This window comes from Mastigoproctus giganteus, chromosome 12, assembly GCF_048544385.1.
Source record: "Mastigoproctus giganteus isolate SK-2022 chromosome 12, ASM4854438v1, whole genome shotgun sequence".
NCBI lineage: Eukaryota > Metazoa > Arthropoda > Arachnida > Uropygi > Thelyphonidae > Mastigoproctus > Mastigoproctus giganteus.
The window spans coordinates 131,896,709-131,920,335 of NC_143586.1; the positions used below are offsets into that span (position 1 = coordinate 131,896,709).

A 23,627-nucleotide genomic window follows, 5' to 3' on the forward strand; every position below is an offset into this window, starting at 1 on the left:
TTGGAGTAAATGGGAAGGAAACTCCACATTGCAGACAATTTTTAAATCAACTAGATGCTTGCTATTTATATCAACATGTCAGGGAAAGTACTAGGGAAAAGAATTTTCCAGACCTTATCACCCCATGAACCAGATGATGTAATAGGACTGACAGTACAGGAATCAATAGCAGGAAGTGATCACAGAGTTCTATGGTGGATGACAGAGAGAGAGAGAGAGAGAGAGACAGAGACAGACAGACAGACAGACAGAGGGAGGTAGCAGTAGTTAAATGCAAAGGAATGGGTTATAATTTCAGGAAAGGAAATTATGATGCATTAAGGTGCTACATGGCCTCTTATCTCGGTAGATATCGCACAGAAAGTGAATACAATTGAATTATGGTATACCTTTAAACAATAATCAGAGGCCTTGAATGCTTATACACCATTAAAAAAAATACTCCACGAGGGAGATTCCAAGTTGAATGAATAACGAAATTGCCAGATTACTTGAGCAGAAAAAGACAGCATGGAAAGTTTACAGAGCAATAAAAAGTACTGAAGCCTATAACAGCTACAAGTGGATCTGTAATAGTGCCACAGAAAGAAAAGTTGAGGCTGGCAAATGCAGATTATGAGAAATTGCTGGCAAAGAGAGCAAAGAGTGGGAGCTAAGGAATTGTTCCCATGTATAAATGCAAAGAGAAGTGCAAACCAGATCGCACCCTTAGGTAATGAACATGGGATAGTATTAGACACCCCAGCTGAAGTTGCAGATGAACTCAACTTCTAATGATCTTTTAAAGATGAACTTCTAATGATTACTTTGCATCAATATTTATAGAAGAAAAACCCTTTGTGTCAATGAGAAATTATGGGGGTAAAGTTGAAAAAAATTTAATTAATGATGTTGAAATTTCACGATTATTTAATGAAAAAACGTTTGTGCCTACAGGTGAGTAAGGATCCTAGGGTTGATGGCATATATCCTATAACCTTAAGGGAGGCAGCAAGTGAGTGAATTAAACCATTGAGGCTAATTATGAGAGTATCGGCAGACTCGGGAGTGATCTCATTGGATTGGAAAAGTGCCAATGTATCTGCAATACATAAGGGCGGTTCTAAGAGTGAAGTAGGAAATTATCGTCCGGTCTAATATGATTTTCCCTACTACTTAAGTAGGGGAAAGTCACGACGACAGTGATCAAGGCTGGAATTCAGGATCATTTAGATAGAAATGGAATTCTGAAGGATACTCAGCATGGTTTTGTAAAGGGAAAATGATGTTTAGCTAATCCAGTTAGCTATTTTGACAGGGTCATTCAAGAGCTGGACTTAGTGAATAATTTTGATGTTGTTAATTTGGATTTCAGCAAAGCATTTGACTCAGTCCCACATTACTTTATAAGCTGGAACAGGTTGGAATCACAGGGAAAATCCTTATATGGATAGTAGAGTGGCTTCAGTGCAGGAGGCAGAGGGTTGTGATTAATGGTTATTCCTCAGATTGGGTTAATGTAAAAAGTGGGGTTCCTCAAGGATCAGTATTAAGACCACTATTGTTTTTGATTTTCTTAAATGACTTTGATGAAGGGATAGAGGGCGTGATGCCTAAATTTGCAGATGATATAAAGATTGGTAGAGTAGTTAATGATCACTTCCAAGCAGAGCTTCTTCAAAGTGACCTAGACAGACTTCAGGGATGGTTAGAAAAATGGCAGCTCTGCTTTAATCCAGCAAAGTGTAAGGTATTACACATGGGGAACAGTAACCCCAAAATAACTTATACACTTGGTGGAGTTGAACTAAAGCTAGTAGTGGAGGAAAAGAACTTGGGTGTTACGATACAGTTAGAAATGAAGTTCTCCAAGCATTGTAGACAGGTTGAAGGCAGGCCAATGGTATCCTATTGATGATTTATCGAACAATTCCTAGTAGAGATAAAAAGTCATTATCCCCATTATATAAGGCTATTGTTAGACCATCCTTGGAATAGTGTATTAAAGTATGGAGGCTGCACCTAAAGGAAGAAATTGTGCTTCTTGAAAGGTTCCAAAGATGGGTAACTTGCCTGGTGAGTTCTGCAAAAGGGTGTCCATATAAGGAAAGACTTCGAATATGTGGGTTGCAGAGCTTGGAAACTAGGCAATTTAGAAGAGACTTGTTTAAGGGGCGCCTCCGTAGCCAGGTGGGAAGGAACAGCAGTGCATAGCACATGCTTCTTGATTAGACCGGAGTTCGAGCCCGTCACCACCAAATACGGAGGATGCGGAAAGGTCAGGGAATGACCACCGCATATCCCCATAGCAATATGGCCTTAGTTGCTAATGCTCCTAAAAACCAAATAACAAACAAACAACAAACTTGTTTAAGGCTCTGAGAGGCATGAGTAAAATGAATGAGGATTAAAGTTTCATGGTTATAAATGAGTCTAGAACTAGGGGCCATAAATTCAAGTTACGTCAGGGGAGATGTTTATACTGGATTGCAGGAAGTTTTATTTTAGCCAGCGAGTTATAAATTACTGGAATAAGTTACCTACATGGGTGGTAGAGGCTGACAGTTTGGGGAAATTCAAAGATCAGTTGGATAGTTACTTCTTTTTATTTATTTATTTTTTTGGCTGGTACAGCATAAGCTTCCTTGCACCATGTGGCTATTGCTAATATTAATATTACCATTGTAACTTGTTTGGAGAAATCTGGTTCTGAATTTTTCTTGAGATGTATGTAGTAGAGGCATGTGATGCAAGAAAGCAAGGGTATGAGCTTATGCAGCATCAGCCAAAAAAACAAAAAAAAAATCGCACCATTCCTTTCAAATGCCTGTCCAGTTCCTCCTTAAATTTATTTAACCTATCAACTTCCACAACGAAAGATAGAAGTTTGTTCCAGCAATTAACTACCCGCTGGCTAAAGGCAAATTTCCGCACATCCATTCTACATCTGTCTTTTCTTAATTTGAATTTATGCCCCCTTAGGTTCGTAATCTGAACAAGTGGAAGGATCCTATCAGAATTCAGTGTGCTCAACCCATTCAAGGCCTTATACACTTCAATCAGATCACCGCGCAGGTGCGGTGCCTCCGTAGCCAGGTGGGCAGGAGCAGCAGTGCATAGCACACACTTCTTGATTAGACCGAGGTTTGATCCCTTGACCACCAAATACGGAGGATGTGGAAAGGTCAAGGAATGACCACCACATATCCCTGGAGCAATATGGCCTGAGTTGCTAATTCTCCTAACAACAAATAACAACAACTGCGCAGGTGCCTAGTCTCCAGCCACTGCAATTTGCAGAACTTAAGCCTCTCTTGGTAAGAGGATCCATTCATTCCCCTCACCAATCTTGTTGCCCTCCCTGTACACGTTCAAGCAAATCTACATCCTTCCTAAAATGAGGCCTCCAGACCTGTACGTAGTACTCAAGGCGTGGCCTGACCATTACCTTATACAGAGGGACAATCACCTCCTTTTCCCTGCTAGCAAAATTCCTATATATCATTGACAAAACCCCATGACCTGCCCTGGCAGCCTGTCTGCATTGCTCAGAAAACTTCATATCTGACTGCACAATTTCTCCCAGGTCTTTTTCATTTTCTACCACCTTAAGTGTATACCACACAGTTGGTACATTTCTCTGGGGTTACTTCTACCCATATGCAGTACATTGCATTTGTCAAGGTTAAAATTCAGTTGCCACTTCTTAGCCCATCTGCCCAAATTATCTAGATCCTGTTGCAGTAGAACACTGCCATTACTGTCATTAACAACCCTGCCAACCTTTGTATCATCTGCAAACTTCGACACTAAGCCTGATATATCTTCATCAATATCATTGATAAATATACAAAACAGTAGAGGACTCAACACCGAATCCTGTGGGACTCCACTAATAACATTAGTCCACGAAGAGCAGCACCCATTAATTACTGCCCTCTGTCTTCTTCCACTCAACCATCCTTTTATCCATTGTAGCAACTTACCCTTAATACTATTCTGCTCCAATCTGCACAATAGTCTTCCATGCACAACAGTGTCAAAAGCTTTCCTGAAATCCAAACATATGATATCAAAATTATATTTTGCATCCAGTTCCTTTGTAACCACATCATAATATCCTATCAGATTTGTCAGACAAGACTTTTTCTTAATAAGCCCATGCTGTGTCTGAATTATTGCTGCAGTCTTGTCTAGATGATCCTGCAATGCATCTTTAACCAATGACTCCATTATTTTACCTGGAACAGAAGTTAAACTAACTGGTCTGTAATTACTCGTGTCACCCTTCGGTCCCCTTTGTGAATTGGGGATACATTTGCATATCTTCACTCCGTGGACCTCCCCCTGAGTCCAAGGATGCTCTCATAATTATGGCTAAGGGTTTGCTCAGTTGCTTTGCCGCCTCCTTTAATATAACTGGATAGATCCCCTCCACCCCAGGTGCCTTTCTTATGTTTTACTTTAACAATTTATCCTCCACTTTGCTCTGTTATTACCAAATCAGTAAGCACCCTGCTACAATTCTTAGTGTTTCCCAAAATTGCTATAGGACATATTCCCAGTGCCAGTTCATACAGCAAAATGTATGAACTGACTGTTGTAATTGTACACTGTGACCATAGTATCCAAATGCACTGCATTTTCCCAAGAAGAGCAAAAACTAGAGTGAAATGCCACTATTGTGCTGTTAAGTTCTTTGTTTTGAGTTGCCTCCAGTATGCATATTTTTAAAGTTGAATTTTGTGTTTAAATTTAGAATTATATTTTATATCTAGATTAGTTGAAATGTCTGATATTGAAAAATAATTTTTCTACATTCACATTATAAAGTTTCTGTGTAACAATTTTTTTTTTTTTTTTTAAGTTACAAATTATGAAACAAGCATACTTCTGGAATATTGTTCTGTATTTTTCATCAAAAATTAATATGTTATTAAGAATATAAACCTACCTGACTAACTAACTAGATAAATGGTTAATTATAGGAGTAAAGGTAGACTTGACAAGTCGTCCAATGAAAACAAATCTGCCAGTGACAAACGATTTATCAAGCCAAGTTCCAATTCTAAAACAGCAGAATGGTTAAAATCCATCCAATCCGAAGATTTGGATTGCCAAGATATTTTAGATATGGGAAACTCGAGTAAGTTTTTTTATTTTTTTTTAGATGAAAGTCAGTGTTAATTTATGAAACAAATATTTAGGAAAACATCTTAATGTTGTTATTATATAAAAGAGAAGCAACCAAGCAGTAAACACCAGCAATATTAATAAAAGAAGATTAAAAATAAAAAAAATATATATATATTAGTAGTAATATACAACTGTTAAGAAGCAGAAAAAGAAAATAACAAAGGACATTAGACATATGATAACTTTTGTTATCATATGTCTAATGCTCCAAAACATGCAGTGCATAAAGGAAGCAAAAGTATATAAATAATGTGTGGTTTGTAAAATAAATAGTGTCTGTGAAAATGGAAGCGAAGAGTACACACGGTGGCTGAACTAAGAGCAGTTTAAGGTATAGTCGAAAGTGGAAGTGAAGTAGTGGTTAAGCAGGTGAAAGAATTTGAAAAACTTAGTACAAAAATGAACTGGGACTGAGGAGGCAAAAAAAAAAAATAAATAAATAAAAAAAAAAAATAATGTACAAAAATAAAAATGAAAAATAATAAATAACAAAGAAATAAATAAGTAAATAACACTGTATTCAGATATGGGAGGGCAATTTTAGCAGGAGGTCGAATCAGGGGATGGCAAATATGCAAAATCTGAATATAGTATATGAAAATATGATACATAGCAGGAAATTCATCAGGGAACTTCTCCTGACCATGTATCAGGCACTGCGTTTCCAAACTTGTCTGTAGTATTAGAAAAAGGGGGAAAGCAAATATGCGGCCTTTATCATAATACTAGTAGACAAGGTATTCCCTACGCAGTGAAAAAATAAAGTTAATAACATAAACAAATATACAAATTTACAAAAATGTAATGTGAAATATAATACAAATATATGTGAAGTGTGGACGGGGTGAAAGGTAATTTAATTAACATTGTTGAAAATTAAAATTCAAATATAAAGCAGAGAAATTTGATCCAAAAAGTGTGGACATGCAAATGGTATAGGGAAAAAATCTATCAAGAGGACTTGAACAATACCTCCTAGACACCAAAGATGAGTACCTATCATTCACTGATTTTTGTCTAGAAACTGTTTGCAAGACAGAGAGCCAACTATGCCATCGCCCACAACTGACAACACTCCCAGAATAAATTCAATCCTGACTAAAGCAACTGGATCAGGATAAATCTAAACCCCAAGGCACTGTTTAAAAATATGGACAGTAACCAACGAGAAAAGCCTGGAACTAATCAGGTGAAATTAAAAGGAAACCCCAGTATCCTATCACAGACGAGACCCCGACTGAGGACGAATGTGAATTCACAAAGCAGGCGAACAGCTTATAAACACAACAAAAGAACAGATAAGCACTCCGGGATTGCCCGCAAGGATGAGACCCCGACTAAAAACAAACCGGACTGAACCACAGGTACATTGACTGTGACAACGAAGGAGGAACAAGAAGTGAACTTAATAATGAACATCCACGAGGTACACGACTAGTTTCCTACAACCACAAACAGAACCTGAGGACATCCGCACAGCTGGAACAAAGGGGTTCTTGCACCTGTTCCAGGACAAATACCGGACTGACAACTCAGACAGAGTTGTCGTGTGTGACACGCAGCCCAGCTGTCGACGCCACATTGCGATCTGAGCCGGGCAACTTAGCCCGACTCTCTTTAAGTCCTGGGGTGGGAGGGCCCCACCCTTCCTTTCCTTCTGGTGAGGCATGTGCATGCCTCACTGATCTACTGGGGTCGCCTACTCTATTGTCCCCATACTTCTGCCTTACTTCCCACAGTCTACAGTCTTCCCCCCCCCTCTATCTTTATGCAAGCATATGTCCCTAATCAACTCCAAACTACGTCCACTTTTGGCCTTCTTACATCTAAGCGATATTTTCCTGCACAATTGAAGACATGCACATATGTACATATTACACACACATATATATTTTTTATATGTGCGTGTGTATATGTATATACTCTTATTTATATATATATACATTTTTTTTTTTAGGTCCTAGCCTCTGAAATCAACAGTCTTCCCTCTGGCAGTGCCGTCTTTCAGCAGGATAATGCCATTGTCACACCACCTGGATTGTTCAAGACTGGCTTGCAGAACATGAGGAAGACTTCTGGGTATTGCCCTGGCTTCCAAATTCCACAGACGTCAATCCCATCGCTCATCTGTAGCAACTCTGATCTGTGGAATATCAACCACGGACCTTACAGTACTTAAAGGATCTGCTGGTTACGTGTTGGTACTAGGTAGATACCACAAGACACATTTAGAAATCTTGTAACGTCCATGCCTCGCCGGGTACGAGCTGTTTTGGCTGCACATGGAGGACCAACATCATATTAGGTAGGTGGTCATAATGTTTTGGCTCATCAGTATATATCTGATGTAATGGTCTGCAGTAGAATGGGCACCCCATAGGCATAGGAAACAATATTTTGTGAACCCTCCTTGCATACCCATTTACATACCAATGACTTTGAGGTCACCACAGAAATTCCTTTAAGTGCTGCATTGAATTGCTTCTATTAGTGTCTTCATTAGTATTAGTAATAACAAATAATGCAAGAAAGCGAACTTATAAAGTATTAGCCAAAAAAAATATATATAATATATGTATATTCCGACATCAACTTACCCATCCTCTCCAGTAGTTTGTCTAGTTCTTCCTCGAATTTATTCAAACTACCTACTTTCACAACAATTTGCAAGTTTGTTCCAACAATCAACGACCTGCTGGCTGAAGGCAAACTTCTGCACATTTGTCCTGCAATCATCAGTCCTCAATTTGAATTTATGCTCCCTCATGTGTAGTCTGAGCAAGAGGATGAATGCTGTCAGCATTGAGCTGGCTCAATCCAGTGTTACAGAATATTCAGTGTTATGAGTAATTCAGTGTTATAGTATGTTGTAGTATGGCAGCTTTAGTTGAATAGAGAAAGAATAATGTAGCATAGTATCTGAATGAATGGTGGCACCTGGAATGTTAGTTCAACTCTGCCGTGTTTTGCTGTGGTGATAGAGGACGTGCCTGTAATAACATGAAGAGAAACAATTTCAGATTAAATTAGGAATTCAATCTGAAAGAAATTTTGTTCTGAATTAGATTTTCTTTAAAAATAGGGGAACCATTTAGAGATAGATAACCTGAAATAGTTAAGCAAAGGCACCACTCAGCTGTTTGCAAGAAATTATGCAATCTTAGACAAATAGTTATACAAACTGTTTATAACAAAAGAAATTATGCAGAAAAGTTACAAAATTATATGGATACAAAGTATACAGATGTACAAAATATTTTACATATTTAAAAAGGGGGGGGGGGAATTAACCATGTCTAATCAATCCAAGACATGAACAGGTGTTCAATACAATAAATTTTACAAAATAATGACATAAATTATGTTATTGTTCATGAGAGCTGATACCATTCAAGTTTTGATTAGAATCAAATAAATATTTAAGGTGGTAAAGAGCATACTTTACCACAAAATCTAAAGAAAACAAAGATGTTATTTAATCACTATTTACAAAATATAAACATATTTATGAAATGTCAAATTTCACGGTAAAAGAATATGGAGCAAACATTTGAGATAAATGTCACTCTTTAAAGAATTTGCACTACCAGGCTGATAGCAAGAAGTAAATTTTTAGATATATTCCTTATAGGGATTGTTTCCCGGGATAGCGGGATTTCAGATCCCGGCTGATTTTTGCGGCGGGATTTATCCCGGGATTTCCCAGTCTGAATTACTAACTTTAATAATCAATACTTACAGTCTTACACACACATTATTAATATATATATATTTATATGCGATCATTGTGCACTGGCAAGATAAATAGTTTCTTAATATTTTGAGATATCATCAGCAATAAAGATGTGTATTATTTTAATTTAGAAAAATATTTATTTTCATACATTACATTTGCAATATATATATATATAAGTGAAAAGCCAGCACTTTCTTACATATCTCTGTAATGTCATCGTTGTCATGTCTCAACTCTCGACTCTTCTCAACTGAGTCGACTCGAGCTCTCGTACACGTTCACGATTATACATATCATTTGTCCTAGAAAGATCCTCTTGCAGTTAAGCCGCTTTATATAAATTTTATTGTTTTAATATTTTGTGATGATGGAGAGATCAAAAACATTCGTGTGGCAGTACTTCATTAAATGTAATAATAATGAAGAAGCAAAGTGAAGTCAATGTGGTGCAATACTGAAATGTAGAGGTTTTTCTACAAGTGGCTTGCTTCGGTATTTAAAAACTAAACATTCTATTGAGAAGCAGATGTCGGCAAATGATTGTAACCTCAAATGTTCTTCAGGGGATGAATCTATAGAAAGCTCTTCGAAATGTTTAAAAGTGTTCATTCTCAGCCAACATTGTTTAGTTTTTTAAAGAAAGACACAAAAGAAGAAATCATTGCAAAGCTTGTAGCTGTAGATGGTTTCCTATCAGTGTCATATGTAAAAGTGAATTTATTCAGCAAGCATTCAGTGAAAAAGGTTTGCTTCTTCCTAAAAATCCCAATCATGTTATGCAATTAGTGTATAAACAGTATAATATTATAAAAGAAAATATAATAAAAGAAATTGAACAATCATTAAAAAATGGTAAGAGATTCAGCCTTTCTCTAGATGAATATTCGTCGCTTAAAAACAAACGTTATTTAAATATCAATGTTCATCAAGATAAAGACAAATTTTGGAATCTAGAAATGATTTCTATTAATGGTAGAATAAATGCCGAAAAAATGGTTGAAGAAGTTATTGGAATTTAAATTATCAATAGAGCATCATATAGTTGCGTGCGTAACGGATGGGGCAAGTGTTATGGTGAAATTTGGACAGTTGAACATCAACTTTGCTATGCCCACGGTATACAACTTGCAATATGCGATGTTCTATACAAAAGACAGAATGATTCGGAAGGTGTAATTGAGTTAGAAACAACTGAAGATAGCAAGGAAGATTTAGAAGAGGATGAAACGGAAAATCACGATTCAAATCTAAGCTTCGAAAACAATCCTGATAAGGAACAGAAATGTGATTTCAGAGATGACCTATTTTCCGGTGCATTAAACATAGCTAATATCATTAATAAAGTTAGAACGATTGTGCGAATGGTTTGAAAGTCTCCCTTGAAAAATGATACTCTTCAGAATTATGTTAAATCTTCATTCAAGCAAGAAAATTTAAGCCTAGTACTCGATTCTAAAACTAGATGGAACAGTTTGGTAGCCATGTTAGAATGATTCTTACAGTTAAAATCACAAATTGAAAAAACAATGATTGAATATAACATGAAAAACCAATATGTGAAGCAGAGTATACAGCTCTTAATGACCTTGTGCATGCATTGAAACCCGTCGAAATCGGATTGTAAAACCTTTGCAGTCATGATGCGACACTTCTTACCGCAGAGGGAGTTTTTTCTTTCATCATACAAGAACTTTCTGAGCACAATTCTATCTATCGAGAAAAGTTTAGAAAGCACTAATTTTAAGGATAAACGAGAGAAGGCAAAAAGCTTTGGTTGGATTATTAAAGTATATAAAAACTGGAAAAGCATATTATAAAAGAAATAGAAAAATAGTAGAAACAGAGTTGCAACCATTTCCAAGCAAGTCAGCCTTGTTGGTTACAGCAAAATGAATAATAACTCGTCTTGGGTTTTCCTCTTCTGAATCATCGCAATCTGATTCGTCACATTCCGACTCCGAGAAAGAGTGTGACAGTGAGAGCGAAAGACAGCAGGTGTTTTGTGATAAATTGGCGCGTCAAATTAAAAAACAAACTGAATGTGTTTCTAAAGACCCTCAACATTAAGTTGAAGGTCAATCACTTGCAAAGAATATATCCAAGGAGTTCGAAATCTTTGAGGCAACTGGTGAAAAAACAAATGTATTAATATTAATGGCTGCTCTCGAATTCATACCACCAACAAGTGTAGAAGCTAAAAGGTCCTTTTTGGCTGCAGGACTATTTATAACCAAACTTAGAACTAGAATCAGCGATAAAAGTGTAAAGTACTGTGTTTCTTACATTTATATTACATGTCAATTGCCAAATTAGTTTCAAAATAAACTAAAGTGAAATAAATTTTTGTTTAACAATGTAGTCACTAGTCTGTCAAGGTTTAAAAAGAACATGTTAAGTTTCTGAAAAGTAAGTTTTGAATTCGTTTCAATTTGTAGTTTATATATATGTATATGTGAATAAATAAAATGCTGTGAAATTTTCAGTTTTAATTCCACCTACAATAATCCTGGGATCCCGGGAAAAGAACATTTTTATTCCGGGATTACCGAAATCCCGGAAAAAGACAATCCCTAATTCCTTATAATTAAAATTTAACAAATTTGGGAGAGAAGCTTGAACTTCTGAAAGAATTTGGAAATTAAGAATGAATTTAAGAAAGTTAACTATGAGTATTGATTGATAAATGTAAAATAGGTTTATAATTCAGACAATAACTGTTGTCTTTTAAGAAAGACAGAGCGTGAGTAATTCTGAAAGGACTGAAAAAATGTAGGAGAAGTGAAGACATTGCTGACCTGGAGTAACAGGACTAAAGACTAGATGAACAGAATGGGATGGATGGCTTTAAGTTCCTGTTGTGCAAGAGAATTGCTTTTGGATTTCACTGTGAGGAGTCAATAAAGAGGTACCATTCTGATGTAATGTGTACTTGTGGTAATTCCCTAAGGTCCACTGATATCATGCCGACCGGGCTAGCCGAGTGGGTAAAGTACCTGCCCGGCAACCCAAAGGTCGCGGGTTCGATTCCCGCCTCGGGCTTGGATCAAAGTACTGCAAAAAACCTTGGGAGGTGCATTATGGCCACAGAAGCCGATGCGCCAACAACTACCAAATCAAAAAAAAAAAAAAAAAAAAAAAACTGATATCATGGCAGTAGCAAAGTAGACTACTGTAAAGAATGTTGCCAAAATATGATTTATTTTTTGATAGTGAGATTTGACATTCTTTTGAATCAAATGTTTCTGCTTTAGACCCAAGGTAAGAATGACGTAGCTCAGTTGTCAGGAGCGAGAGTGCATAGCACACGTTCCTTGAGTGGACCGGGGTTCAAGCCCGTGACTACTAAATACGATAAATATTTGTATTGGCAATTTATTGTGAACTCTACTGACTTGGTTGTCGTGCTGGAGTATAAACAGAAAAAAAAAATAAATAATAATAAATTTGGTTTTATCTTTGGAGAGGGATATTGGCTGTTTACCAATCTCATCTTGGGTGACCAACTCCCGCTCCACTGTCTTCATCAAATGTGTACTCAGGTTTTGCTGAAGCTCTCAGGACTCTGCCAATCACACCTTCTTCACATTCCATTTCATATTCCAAAGAATCTAGTCCATGCTGTGAAGGTACTGGAATTGTATACTGTCATCATAATAGATTGGTCTGATTGCTCAGTTCAGCTTTCGATAAACAATCTTGTATTTATTCTTCACTGAGAATCTAGTTACATTCACATTACCAAAGTAACAATCACTATTGTGTTGTGGTCTTTTGGCTCCCTCCACATCGTGTATTATGGCAAATGACATAGACTTTTTTGTTTTGTTCAACCAGTCATGTAATCCATTCAAACAAGTAGTACAAATAACGTGGTACCCACACTTTATTCTGGTCACCTCAAAAGACAGTCAAAGTATAACTGGTAAATTTTCTAATTTTCTGTTGTGAATATATGTCCTTTTAATATAGTTCAGAAAGATTTAGGAAAGAGTCTCTCTCTCTCAAACACTCACTCACTTACACTCACTCACTCACTTACACTCACTCACTCACTTACACTCACTCACTCACTTACACTCACTCACTCACTTACACTCACTCACTCACTCACTCTCACTCACTCACTCTCACTCACTCACTCACTCACTCTCACTCACTTACACTCACTCACTCACTCACTCTCACTCACTTACACTCACTCACTCACTTACACTCACTCACTCACTCACTCACTCACTTACACTCACTCACTCACTCACTCACTCACAACAATTCGTAATTAAATTATGAAATAACAACAATGATATAGATATAGCTAAACTATTACATAAACAATAATTATATTCATGTAGGTTGGCTGAATAAGTATGAGAGTGGTATAATCAGTCACGTCTAGTTCATGTAATTGGTCTCATCACAAAACTTTTGGAATCAGTAACCAAAGATGATCTAGTCTACATATATATTTTTTTCTGATTAAAAAATACTTGTTGACTTGTGCTATTAGGTAGGAGAGGGAGTAGGCAGTACTAAATATCTCTCATTTAAATTAAATCTTTTAAATACCACTTTAAAATTTTATTTCTCGCCGTATGCAGTATATTTACAAAGGGAAATGCATTATATTAAAACATATTTCATATATTATACATATATATTTTTATGTTTTCTCCAAAACAGCTGGTTTTATTCCTGGTATATTCAGACCTACAAAACCAAGTCCACAAATATTAGAAGAAATAGAAAAGACACAGTTTGCTCGTATTCCCAGACTTGAGAAAACTTCAAAACCTGAAAGAGGTAAAAACACACAATATATATTTTAGTAAGTGCTGGTCAGGTAGAGGAAGAAAAGTTGTTTATGGAGTTCCTTACTTCTTTCACTTCTCATTTTTATTTCTTCATTTGCACCTTTTTTTTATAGGGTTTTTTTTTTTTTTTTTGTGATACTTATATATATATATAAACCTATTTATGTTTTAGAGCATTGATTAGGTGGACTGGTTCAGCTATTTGTTCAGACATTATCAATATGAAGAGAAGATTTGTTTGATCACTTCATGGAAAAATTTGATTTTTGTTATGGATCTTATAGTTGAATATATCAGTATCTTTGCCACAAGGAAATGAAACTAATGAGTCTTTCTCTTTTTATCTCCCTTTTTAATAGAAATGAATGTCAGTATTTTTTGTATTCTTATCCACACATAAAGAAAATAGTTATCATGAATAGCTCCAATATGAATAGTGGTATTGTGGTACAGGAAGAGTTAATGAGCGATGTCCAGCCCATTTTAATTTTCTTTCACTCAGATTTGCCAGCTTATGCACTAGCCAGACTTCTGTGTTAGTACAGTGAATTAGTCACTTGGCACCCATGGAAATATCTAGGTTCAAGCCCTGTCTGAGGAATTTCTGATGGCCTTATCACTCAGGTTTGATTTAGCCAGACTCAAGCAGAGCTGCTAGGAGGATCTTTCCTGCAAACAGGCAAACCAATCTTGAAAATTTGTAGCAACAAACCATACATACAGCTGCAGAAGGTAGTAGGAGGCCACTGCATATAGCCACCCTAAATCCCTAGGTTTATGGAACTGCTTTTAAACAGAATACCCATCATCACCCTACAGCAACCAAGTACTTCAATTTTCTTTTACAATACAGTTAGGATTATGCTTAAAATTAGGATTGTGCTGATGAGCAAAATGCACTAAAAATTGAATGCACAAAAATGGTTAACAAATAATATGAATTTGCCTAAATCAATGACAGTGGTAACCAGTTACAATGATATTAGCACTTGTTCAGAGTGTGCTTTTTTCAACAAATATCTTTGCATGAAAATGCCTCTATAGAAGTCATATTTTATTGGCATTATATAGTTCTCTTGTCAGCTGCTGCAAGGATCTGTTAGCCTGTTTAGCTCTGAATGGTATGACTACATCTTTATCTGCATCTGTTAAGTTTTTCAACTTGTTGGTGTTGAATTTTTTTGCGATGTCATTTGCTTCTTTTTTTATCTCTGAAGCATTTAATAGCTTATTAATTTTGTTTTTCATGAAGCATCTGTGCATTTTTCCACCATAGGGTCAGGAGTGGAAATAATCATGAGTGACATTTTTCTGCTTAATTGATCAATTTTCTTAAGCTTGGTGTATGTTGTCTTTTCTTACTTAACACAGTCTACTGACTATTGAATGGTGATATTTAAAAAAAATAATAATAAATTAATAATTTTTCCCCCTGTTTTTGTTCTAGCCATAACACTTCCATAACAGTAGTATCGTATTCTGACGCTGGATTATCTACTTTGTTGCCATGACGGAACTAATTCAAGATTCTTCCAGTGATAGAATATCATATTTTTATTTTTCAAATATTCAAAGATTTTATTATATTAATAATATAATAAAATCTTTTAAATTTATTATTGAATAATTCATCAGATAATTTGAAGTCTGCAATAGTCCATATCTGGGTTACAGCATTGGGTGCATTATAATGTGGATAACTTAAAATTCATTTAAATATAATTTGAACTCATCGTTATTTCCTAATGGAAAAGTTCAATATTTAGTTTAGAGTAAGTTTGCATTTCTGTTGTGATGTGAAAAATGTAAAACATTATTCACCTGAAAGAAAATATTAAAACTGTATATATTATAGATATTTGAGTATCAAGTTCAATTTATCTGTAGCTCTTTTTCTTTTCAATGTATCAGTTTTTTTGTCAATTTAATTTGTCTGTAGCTCTTTGAGAAGACAGAGTTTGCCCTGTTTGAATCAAGTATAAAAGCAAAGGGAGAAATGCTAACACAAAAACATGCTGATATATACAGGGTGTTTCAAAAATGATTCTCAATTATTTAAAGGTGAACTGTGCAGACTACAATATACAAAAAAAGCCTAGTAAACATTGGGTCCTTAAGTGAATTGTTGTTGAGATATTGCACATTTCTACTTGAGATCCACCACTGACAAGGTGAATTGTACGGAGTTGGGACCCACCACTGACTTGTTTGTTTAGGTTAGGTTATGCTCATTCTCTTCCTTTCCCCTCTCAATGCTCTGAGAAGTAGCAGGCATACTAGTACTTGTCAAAGGATAGTCAACATGGAAAGAGGTTACAGCAATGAAGAGTGTGTGGACATGCACTTCATGTATGGTAAAGCCAACGGCAGTGCATTGGAGCCTGCACGTTTGTACCAAAAAGCATTTCCCCACCGAAGGTAGCCCAACAGGCGCACATTCATCAGGGTACATCAATGCCTTAGAGAACATGGGCGCTTTGTACATGGAGTACGAGCAGGTAGGCCCAGAAGCATAACACCTAATGTTGAGGAAAGGATGTTAGAAAGAATAAAGCCAAATCCAGGAATTTCAACAAGGAAGGTTGCTCTGCAATGTACTGAGTCATAGCAGTGTGTGGCAAATTTTACATCACCAATTACTGTACCCCTACCATATCTAGCATGTAGCGGAGAGCTGTACAAGGTCTCATCAATACAGACTACCCTCCCAAGCGTGAACTTCTGCCAGTGGATGCAACAACAGTGTGTCCTGAGCCCCCAGTTTTTAAACAACATTTTGTTCACTGACAAGCTGGGTTTACTCGTGATGGTATTTTTAATTTTCATAACTGTCACGTTTGATCCGATGAAAATCCTAATGCAATTCACAAGTTACGACATCAGCAACGTTTCTCGTTGAATGTTTGGGCAGAACTACTAGGAGACTGTCTAATTGGATCACACTTTCTGCCAAGCAGGTTAACAGAAGACCCGTACCTTCAGTTTCTGCAGAATGTTCTTCAATGTTCCACTTCGGCAATGCCAGAATGTGGTTGCACCAGCAAATTTTGCATGATGGTGCACCAGCAAATTTTGCTCGAGTTGTGACTTGGTATCTAACTAGAAGGTATGGTCAACAGTGGATAGGTAGAGGTGGGCCTGTAATGTGGCCTCCCAGATCACCAGACTTAAATCCTATGGATTTTTGTATCTTGGGTCATGTAAAAAGCTTGTTGTACACTTCTGACATTAACACAGTTGAGGAATTGTAGCGTTGGGTTGAAGGAGCCTTTCAGTAAATTAGAAATGACCCAGGAATGCCTGAGAGGATTTGCAACTCAATGCAGAGAAGACTACAAAGCTGCATACAGATGCAAGGACAGCATTTTGAACACCTTTTGTAACATCCTGTAACATGTAAAATCTTGTGGTGTTGAAACCAGAAATTAAAAATGTATGTAGCCGAGTGGTCATGAGCGGGAGTGCAGTAGCACACGCTCTTTGAGTAGACCGGGGTTCAAGCCCCTGACTGCTGAATACGGTCGATCTGCCAACCCGCACTGGACCAGCGTGGCAGATTATGGTCCATTTCCCTCAGCATGAATTGTTGAGGAGGCTTCCATCCTGCAGTGGGTTGATAATGGCTGCACTTTACCTTTTTTTTTATCTTATGTTTAAGATAATACATTTTTCTTAGCAAAGGATTCGCAGCTTTTTGCTAAACTAGTGCACCCATAGTCAGTGGCCGATCTTAACAGAAAATGTGCATTATCTCAAAAACAGTTCATTTGCGGCCCGATGTTCACTGGGACTTTTTTGCTTATTTTAGTTTGTACTGTTCACTTTTAAATTATTGACCATCATTTTTTAAACACCCTGTATAATGACATTCAAAAGAACAGGTAATCAGTTGCAATCATTATTTCTTATTAACACTTGTTCTGGATGCACTTGGTTTCCTTGTTGCAGTGTGAGAAAAATCTTAATGTGAGTTCTAATGTGAGATAAATTTGTGATTTTATTCAGAGAAATTGTACACATTGGTTTGCAATTCATGCTCACGTTTTGCTTTATTTGCAGCCTTACATCAGAGCATTACTATTTGTAGCCCTGCATTTTCGTTATATGAGGTAATATGCTTTGAGACCAACCTTCCCTATCACGTCAGGTGTTGAATCATTTGCAGAGCCCAACATGATTTTCCTCATATGCTTAACCTTACCGATAGGTTCAGCTTATATTTTATATCATTACTATACTTTATGCTACAATAAATATTTTAATTTGCAGTGCAGCACTTATTTATAGTCTGTCCTCGACATACGTAAGAGATAAGTTCAGAACGTCTTACATAAGTTGATTTTTACGTAACTCGGGAATGACTAATAAAATATTGCTACTAATTTCCTTGATATGCCAAAATTACAAAATGAAGAAAAATAGTTATATACCATAACAGTACCTTATCTGGGTACAGCAGTGAAGTAGCTGGAGTGGCACATAAGAAAAGAAAACAAAAGAAAGAAAGAAAGAAAAAAAAAAAAAAAAATTTATGTTATTATACTGTAAAAACTGATATGTATTTAGTATGCTGTGTAGGCTTTATAAAGGCTCCTATGGGAATTAAAATCAAAGTGTACATATTTAAGAATATTGGTCTTAACCACGCAATGAATCAAAGTTTATACTCTTCAAGCGACGAAATTAAGGTAACTTAAAATGAACCTGAAGCATTAATAAGACATTACTCACAGGGTGTTGTAGGCCAAGTACAGCTCAGAAAGGTAGTATGGGATATGAACTCTTCGATCTTCATCTGTTTTGTATGCTTTTTTTCCCCTCTTCATAAATTTTGCAATAAACCGATAAGAAATCTTGAACTTCCCTTCTTTCTATTTTCAAGAAATGTTCAGTGTTTTCATTCATTCCACCAAACATAGCGTGAGATGCCTGAATTTTACAAAATGCTTCTGCCATTTTCTTTAATTTGAACTGTTTCTTGGGTTGCTCCTCAACTCTTTTGCGTATTCAACTGGGCTAAGCTTTCTGTCGTTAAATCTTCAACTTGTTCATCCACAAGCTTGTCTACATCTTCGTCCTCCAAGACCAGCTGCAACTCCTGGGCTAAGTTTACAATATCTTTGGTAACAGAAGACATCAGCTCATCTTTGTTGAAGCTTTTGTTGTTAAGCTTGAATTGTTTTAGAAGTTTATTCCAAACTTCGCTCATACAAATTGTTGCATCATTCCAGGCTCCTGAAATGTTGCGTATTCCAACAAGAATGTTAAATGTCTTCCAAAATTGCCACAGATCCTTCTTCCTTTGCTCTGTTGCATTTACAGCTTCAGAAAATTTTGTACCTATGTAATAAGCTTTGAATACCTGGATAACAAAAGCTTCCACTTCACTCTCACACAAAATTGAACTGACTCTTCAATCCAGAAAGGAAGGAAGGAAGGAAGGAAAGGATGCAGAGACAAAGGGCTAGTGTAATTCTTCAAAGAAATAGCCAGTGGGACACAGTCCACGTGGCTTGAATGTTGTGGGGGTTTCTCTGAAGTGCTTCGACGTAGTTCACCTGTCTCAAACACATGTTGTCAAATATTTCTTCAGAATTTTTAAAGCAGAAAATGAAATGTTAACTATCTAGTTATTTACCTAGATTCTAGTTATGCTGCTGGTTATTATCCAACATAGTTTGTATGGGAATGAAAATAAAAACTTGTACTTATTGTTCCTTCATTCAACTTCACTCTTAAAAATTATACAGAAAGTATCTTTACGATTTTACCAAAAAAATTTAAGTAAGTCTGAAGTTGTGTAACTCAGGGACTGACTGTATATGATAGTTTTCGATATGCTATGAGTATGATCATGTGTACCCAAGATGGATATAAAAAATTTACTATGTTTAAAGAATATATATGTTCTTTAAACCACTGATTTCACACTGAAAGCTAGGCAATATCTGTGCTGTATAATTGAGATAGATGTATTTTCTTTTGTAGTCTGAAAGTTAGAGTCAATTTCTGTATTCAGTAAACAACAGAATTTATCTCATACTAATTTCTAATGGATTCATAATTCTCCAACCTTACCTCAACTTACAATGAAAAAAAAAACAATGAAAAAAAAATTAGTGAAATGCTAATTTCACACGTAAACATCTGTTTTTGAGAGACACCCAAATGTGTTCTACAACTAATATATTCATTAGTTGTCTCTATTCATCTATAGAATTCATCTCTGTTTTGTATATACTCGCCTACAAGTAATACATTCAAGTAATACATTCATTACATATTTGGTTGCATAGTATGGTACAGTAATTTTTGTAAATAGCAGCAGCAACATGTAACATCCTTTCCTAGACTATGAAATTATATTTCGGATAGCAAAAATGGCTTAATACAGTTTTTGCAGATGGGGAAAAAAAAAAAAACACCCAACTCAGCTTAGTTTGTTTGTTGCTTGTTTGTTTGTTTGTTTGTTTGTTATTTGGTTTTTAGGAGCATTAGCAACTAAGGCCATATTGCTCCGGGATATGCGGTGGTCATTCCCTGACCTTTCCGCATTCTCCGTATTTGGTGGTGACGGGCTCGAACCCCGGTCTAATCAAGAAGCGTGTGCTATGCACTGCTGCTCCTTCCCACCTGGCTACGGAGGCGCATTGTTTGTTGCTGACCACAGTTAGTGTTTTCTGTAATTAGTGTACTGTGACATTTTCTTGCACTTGTAGGTCAAACTGTGAAGTGTGCCAAGTGCCTGGGCATACTCTGATATATGACATATTAGATACAAAACCAAATTATATCAATAAATGAACAAATAATTCTTTATTTGTCCACTTTGTCTTGCACCCAGTGTGTAATATTTTATTTTGTTAGGGTGCAGACACATAGAAAGCAGATTATTGTCCACTTGCTGTCAAAAAGTATACAGGTAACCCCCGTATACATGGTACTTCTACAACACGATTTCGTGTTGTAGAAGTACTGTGTATACGGGGGTTGCCTGCTATTATGTAGGATGTAATTTTTCAACATTTCCACTCTTTGCATCCCCACTGTTGACTTGCTAGTCAAAAAAAAGAAAAATCCCTGTATTTTATTTTGTTGGAAAATTCCTGTGTTATGTTCTGTGCTGTTGAACTTGTGGAAAAATCTAAATTTATTTCAAAAGTTTTATTACTATTGGATAGCACACCAGGCCATCCAAAAGATATTTAAGTCATCCAAACATTGAAGTTATGTTCTTACTGCCACAGTTGTACTGGGTTAATACAACTTCTTTCATTCAGCCATTAGATCAACGCATTATATCCACCTTTAAAACTCATTACATCAGAAAATCGTTACAATGGATTTTGGAAAAAATTGATTCCAAATCTATCGAAGTAATGGAGGCATGGAAACATTTCTCAATTGTGGACTGTATCAGAATCACAGCTTTATCGCTGAAAGAAGTAAAACCGTCAATGTTAAATGCCTGTGGAAAAATATATGGCCAGAGGCAGTTCATTCAGAAAATATGGTCGAACCAGCAGAAAACCGATAGTAGAACTTGCTACGTTGGTAGGAGGGGAAAGTTTTGATGGTATGACTACTGAAGCCCTTGTTGTTGTTTGGTTTTTAGGAGCATTAGCAACTAACGCCATATTGCTCCGGGGTTATGTGTTGGTCATTCCCTGACCTTTCCGCATCCTCCGTATTTGGTGGCCACGGGCTCGAACTCCGGTCTAATCAAGAAGCATGTGCTACGCACCGCTACTCCTGCCCACCTGGCTATGGAGGCGCTGAAGCCCTAGTGGGTAGCACAGTTCAGAATAGTCCTCCTCCTCCCCACACCAAGTGGAAAAGACCAGAGTTCGAATCCCATCAATGACGGGAAGAATGTTTTGGGTCTTTTTCACAATTTGGCTTAGTTAGTCGGGCGAGGGTAGCATGGTTTTTCATCCAGCAAAACAGAAAATCAACCTCAGGGAACACACAATTTATAGACAATATACACAGAGTAGCGTGGCTTTAGTCATCGATGCTCCTAAAAAAAGATATGATTACTGAAGATGTTCAAGAATTACTGGTAGAAAAAGAGGCTTGCGAAGTGGATTTGGCAGAAATATCATCGGAGGTAAAATGAAATCAATTCAGAGGATGATAGCACAGAAATTCTAAAATTCCAAATTTTACACTAAAAAGCATATGGGGAGGCGCAAAGTTAGCCGAGCAATTAGAATCTTATATTTTGAATGCAGATTCTTGAATGAAAGAAGCCCAAAGTTCAAAAGGTAGCTTCAAAAATGCTTAGTTCCATATGATGAAATTCACAAAGATTTATCAAGCAAAAGCAAACAAATCCAGATTACTGTTTTTTTTTTAAAAGAGAGCAGAAGATACACAAAATCTAGAATGGTGTATTTTTGTTAGCTTTTGGAATGTAACCCCCCTTTTTGTTCTTTTTCTTAGTCCTGTATAACACGGTTTCGCACAACATAACATTTTATAGGAACCTAACTACCGTGTTATACAAGGGTTGCCTGTATTTGGCACTTGCACTGGTTACTTAAAGTGTGTAATAACTCACAATATATTTCTTATATTTTTTGAAATTATTGTAATTATCTTGAATTGTTTTATTAATATGTATTGTTGTCTGATTTTTTTTTTATTATTATTATTGTTTTGTTTATTTTGTGGATGTGTTAAAATGAATAATAGATAAAAGATATTTCTTTCTTGATGCATGTACACCCTAATAAATTATTCTAATTTTGCTTATGCATGCACTGTTCATAACCTGGAAGGTAGTGGGGAGAGTTTAGTTTGATCAAGAATATAATGCAGCTTTATGACATTTTGTTTTATGGGAAAATTATTTTCCAGATATAAGTTTTTCCAAGAATATATTAAACATGTACCCTGAGTTACCTGTTACAAACAAAAAATAAAGCTTTAGTTATTACTGACAAAATGGTACAAGGAAACATGCAATTTCAGGACTAATCAAACTGCCCACCTGCACAGACTGCCCACCAGGTGTAAATTTATTCCAACAACAATTACTCTCCAACCGAGAGCAAATTTCAACTCATATTCTGCAACAACCTTTTTTTTATTTTAATATAAATTTATGTCCTCTGTGTTTCCAAACCTGTATGAAGTATTTAAGATGTGACTGAGCCATTGCTTTATACACTAGAATAATCACCTCTTTGCACCTTGCAGATAGAGTTCCTGCTTTAATATAATTGATTTCTAGATACAATTCTGGCCATGTCTAGAGAAAGTACGGGCAACCCCTGAATAACACTGTTTTGCTCTAACATGCTTTTGTGCAGGGAAAACTCAGTTATTATGTTGGATGTAATTTTTCAACATTTCCACTCTTTTTGAATCCCCGCTTTTGACTCGCTAGTCAAAAAAAAAAATTATTGGGAAATCCCTGTATTTTATTTTGTTCCGAAATTCCTGTGTTATGTTCTGTGCTGTTGAACTTGTGGAAAAATCTAAATTTATTTCAAAAGTTTTATTACTATTGGATAGCACACCAGGCCATCCAAAAGATATTTAAGTCATCCAACCATTGAAGTTACGTTCCTACCGCCACAGTTGTACTGGGTTAATATAACTTCTTTCATTCAGCCATTAAATCAAGGCATTATATCCACCTTTAAAACTCATTACATCAGAAAATCTTTTCAATGGATTTTGGAAAAAACTGATTCCGAATCTATTGAAGTAATGGAGGCATGGAAACATTTCTCAATTGCAGACTGTATCAGAATCATAGCTTTATCACTGAAAGAAATAAAACTGGCAACATTAAATGCGTGTGGGAAAATGTATGGCCAGAGTCAGTTCATTCAGGAAATGTGATTGAACAGGCAGAAAACGGAATTGGTGCGATAGTAGAACTTGCTATGTCA

The 23,627-nt window shown here is 36.2% G+C and overlaps 1 protein-coding gene across 1 annotated transcript in view; it reads left to right on the plus strand.

The window, feature by feature from the left end:
- egg (SET domain bifurcated histone lysine methyltransferase eggless) overlaps positions 1-23,627 on the plus strand; it is a 536,019-nt gene that overhangs the window by 448,715 nt on the left and 63,677 nt on the right. Inside the window, exons 23-24 of the mRNA XM_090386075.1 lie at positions 4,968-5,125; positions 13,592-13,711. Of these exons, the coding sequence (XP_090242201.1) occupies positions 4,968-5,125; positions 13,592-13,711 (278 nt within the window). The remainder of the gene's footprint in view (positions 1-4,967; positions 5,126-13,591; positions 13,712-23,627) is intronic.